The sequence below is a fragment of the Pteropus vampyrus genome, unplaced genomic scaffold, assembly GCF_000151845.1.
Source record: "Pteropus vampyrus isolate Shadow unplaced genomic scaffold, Pvam_2.0 Scaffold79, whole genome shotgun sequence".
Taxonomy (NCBI): domain Eukaryota; kingdom Metazoa; phylum Chordata; class Mammalia; order Chiroptera; family Pteropodidae; genus Pteropus; species Pteropus vampyrus.
The window spans coordinates 2,834,003-2,838,385 of NW_011888860.1; the positions used below are offsets into that span (position 1 = coordinate 2,834,003).

At 33.8% G+C, this 4,383-nt stretch overlaps 1 protein-coding gene across 1 annotated transcript in view; it reads right to left on the bottom strand.

The window, feature by feature from the left end:
- Positions 1 to 4,383, bottom strand: part of ATP8A1 (ATPase phospholipid transporting 8A1) — a 234,393-nt gene that overhangs the window by 145,199 nt on the left and 84,811 nt on the right. The window contains exon 15 of the mRNA XM_023532240.1: positions 4,031 to 4,119. Within this exon, the coding sequence (XP_023388008.1) occupies positions 4,031 to 4,119 (89 nt within the window). The remainder of the gene's footprint in view (positions 1 to 4,030; positions 4,120 to 4,383) is intronic.

Genomic DNA, 4,383 nt, shown 5'->3' on the forward strand with positions numbered 1-4,383 from the left:
GCTACTAATCCTGTCTGCATGGGTTTCCCAGTGATCCTTGCTCAAGCAGCTCTGGTGTGTATGTGCTGTCTGGTTATTTGCCTTTGTTTGCATGTCGGTGCTGTTATATCTGTTTGGTAAGTTCTTCACTTAATCAAACTCATTCTTAGATCTGAGCTCAAGTATCATTTTTCTCGAGAAGCAGTTCCTGACCTCTCTAATTAGATCAACCCCCAATCACAGACTCACACAGACCTTTGTACTGTGTTAGGATTTTATATTTGCCTGAATAACTACTTAATTAACATCTATTAACCACCAATTAGAATATCAACTTTAGAGGGGTGGGAACCATGTGAACTTTTAATGATCATTACAGTCCATCATTTAACAAAGTGCCACATACATAGAAGGAGATAAACATTTGTTGAGGACCGTGCATAAACTAATGGTGTTTATCCAGCTTTTACCACCAGTCTTGGTGAGCAATAAGATAAATTTGTTGGTTATAATCTAGATTTGAGGCTAAGTTTTATGGTAATTGTGAGTTTTCTCATGGTGAATCTCTTCTTGGTGTTAAAGAAGTAGCTGATTCTTTCAGCAAACACATTGTTAAAGAAAATATTGTCAAGTAAAGTAGTCATATACAAAGATTGCTTTTAAGAACATTCATTTTTCACTTAAAGGAAACCTGAAATATTTTTAATCCTGATTAAATGACTTGCCTACACAAAAAGCACTGTTTAGTTTGCTTAATATAATTTTTTTAACTTTAAATATTGTACTGTGTTAGCCTCACCTAGCTCATCAGGTCATTCGAATAGTAAGGTCTAAATTGACAAAGATGGTACTTAGGATGGTAGACTAGAATATTCACTATATTAAGAATCCTAGCCACTGAATATAAAAGCCTCCTTACTTATTCCTGGCATTCAAGTAACTGTGATAAAACTGACTTATTCCCTAGAAGAAGCAATTTGTTAAAATCATACTTTAATTGTTTATCGGTAGCATATCTAGTTTATAATAAGTTAAATTTACAAATGACAGCCCAATGCATTTACATTTTACTAAAAATGATCTACTAAAACAATCTAATAAATTTAAGTATGATGGCATCTCTGGTACAAAGTTTATCTTCATAAAGTAATCATCATCAGTAAGTATGTGCAAATCTTTTTATTTCATGGCCTATCATAAATCCAATTTGGGGCAGATGTTACATGAAATGAGAGAAAATTTACCAAGACTAAATTCTGAAGCATTGTTTTAAGTGTTAAATATTATCTTCTTACAAACCTATGAAATACATAGAACTAGGCAAAGATGATAATATCAAGAGACTTCAAGTCTTGTCCTTCAAACTGATAAAAGCCAAGAGAACTCACCTTTAACTCTATCTAGAGGAAAAGCCGGCTTTATCTTATTTCTTTAAAATGCTGAAAAAGTACCAGCTGTGAAATTATAGCCCCAAAGGCATTTGCTAGTATATGAAAGCTTGTGTTATTCACCTTTGTTTTGCCACTTCCTAGGGGGATAAACACCAAGCTTTCTTCTACTGGAGCTATAAGTGCAACTAGGAATAGTTCCTCAAATTAAACACGTGTTAAACACTGCTATGGGCAAATGGGATAGTTAAAGCCTGTTATCTCCCTGTCTGGATTCCTATTAACTCAAGAGTGCCCAGAGGAAATTCCCACAGAGAAGTGGTTGACAGTAATTACTTTTTCCTGTGGAGTCTAGCAGACTTAAGTAACAGAAATGTATTGCCTATTGTCATCACCTGAGCAGTATGAAGTCTCATAGCTTCCCCCCAAGACTTCATATATTAACGTTACAATGCTGACATTCTGTAGCTGACATTTCATCCATTCATCTGGATGTCTGGAGGAGAGAATGTCTATAAAAACTCAGTCAAGGGATCCTAAAAGCATATACACAATGTATACATGATTATTGGAAGGAGTTTAACAACTAGCTTTAATTAAACAAGACTTCTGGTATTCTTGAAAACATGACACAGCATCCAGAAAGAAACATATTTATTTATATATTTAAATGCTGCAAACAAAGGAACACCTGTTTGTTTTTTTAATTTTCTAAATATGTTAGAATTTCATATCTGAGAAAAAGCCTTAAAGATCATCTAGTCTCACCATCCTCATTTTAAAGGATTTGGAATATTTGAAAGGAATTGTCTAAGGTCACATGGTGAATTAATGCCAAAGCTACCACAAGAACTCATGTCTTATGACTACACTTCAGTATTAAGAGAGGTTATTTTCCCAAGAGGAAATCTGTTTCTCTAGAAATTTAATCTAAATGAGGACAATTCTTAACCCCTAATACTACCTTAATATTCATGTCTTGAACCCACTTTATCATAATACAGTTGTTAACATCACCAAAAGATGCAGGAAGAATACAGCTCTTTAGAGGTCCTGCCTAAAAGTATTTAAGGACTTGCTCCAAGACTAAGAAAAAATTTGATAAAATGCAGAAAGAAAGAGCACCTAGTTAGCATTACAATTTCCTGTTCTGAGAAGTTCACAATCAATAATTATTAATTTGAAGAACTTGCGTATTCAATTGGAAATTGAACAAAATAAAAAAAAGATGTCAATTATTAAAATAGATCACTCTAAAAATTACATTTATGAATGCAGAATTTTTGTAAAAACAAACATCACCATAAACCTGTCAAAACTATAATACGACAAACTTTAGAATCACGACAGGCCTTTCCTTCTCTAATCTGGGATAACTGTGGGTTGAATATACACGATGTCAAAAAGTGTGGCTGTATCTCTCCTACTCCAGTAGGTGAGGCCTGTACCAACTTCGGGGTTGGAGCAAGGAAAGGCTCTTTTGTCTAAGGGAATTAGGAGATCCTCAGATAACAAAGGAAGATGCACTCGGCACTCTGTCCTGGAAATAGTAAGAGTGCCTCTCACATTTAACAGCCTGTTTTGATCAAATGTCTTTTTAGCTTCGTTTACACATAGTTCGAAGCCATTTTTAGTTACACTGTCTGTTAATTCAAAGAAAAGAACGAGGATATCTGTCTCCATCTACTTCTCTTTTTAAACACTGAGTACAGGAATAACTATACACTTTTAGAATTTTTTTTTTTTTACCAAATAGTTACTTGTAATTTTAACTAAGGTATTCTCAAAGTTTAATATATTATTTTTATACTAGTTTAGTGCCTGGATATGGAGTATGAGTGAGGAAGAGTGGATACAGGCCAGAAAACCCAAAGGCAAGCACCTTTGCTTGTATGGTTAAGAGACTGATATTTACCAGTCTCATCTGCAGAAAAAGAGAGTTGGAAAATTTGGTAATAGGCCAATGTCAGTCAACCAGGAGGGTGTTTCACTTTTTGATCATGTCTTTTTAGGGAAGGCAGAAATTTTCTCACATTACCCTACAAAGTATTTCACAAAAAAGTCTTCTGAACAGTTCAGGCAGGCATACCTGGATGTAAGAAATAAATGAGTGCTCAACAGCATATTCTTTAGGACAGTAATAGCCTGATTAAATTTTTTGATGATACTCAATATCTCCTGGATTTCACAGTTTCATGTCCCTACTTCCATCCCATCATCAGAATTTAAATTGTTCTGTGACTGCAAAGAGGAAAGATGATAAAAGATGAAAACGAATCAAAGGGATAATTATCAGAGAAACAACGTTTTAAATTGAAAAGTGCCGAAGGACAGACTGCATGTTCTTATCACATGCAAACTATACTCTAACTTAATGGCAATGTAGAGGGAAGTGTATTTGTACCTTATTACCAGAGCCAAATAGAGACCTCTGGCAGCTATAAACACTGAAATATTAGTTAGAGTCCCCAGCTCACAGGTAATTCCAAATGAAAAACAATACCTAAATATAAAACATGACAGATAAATGTATGCTGAAATTAAAACTGCTGCTTTCTAGATTAAAAAAATAATCTCCCCTAAAAGAACTCTCAAAATGTATCAAACTGTTAACACTAATTAAATGTGTATTTCATATTTTAATTAAAGGGAAAGAAACTCACCCATAAGCAACTCCAGCAATGGTGCACTTCTTAAACTGCATTACATTGCATGTCAGAGTACCAGTTTTGTCAGAAAATATGTATTTTACCTAAAAAAAAGTTTAAAATTTCTCATTAAATTTTCAGAAGTCATTTTATTCTAGTCTCTTACAAAAGGGGAAAAAATCTTTTTATCAGTTTTGTTACATTGTAGGGGTACAATGAATGCTATTAATTGAATACTTTCTGCACATTAAGGAATACGTTCATCTACATTTTTTACTGTTTTAGCAATGAATCATTTCATACGTGAACACTGAAGACTATCAAGATATTAGAAAAACTAGTCATATAGAAATCTGCCTTAATATGGT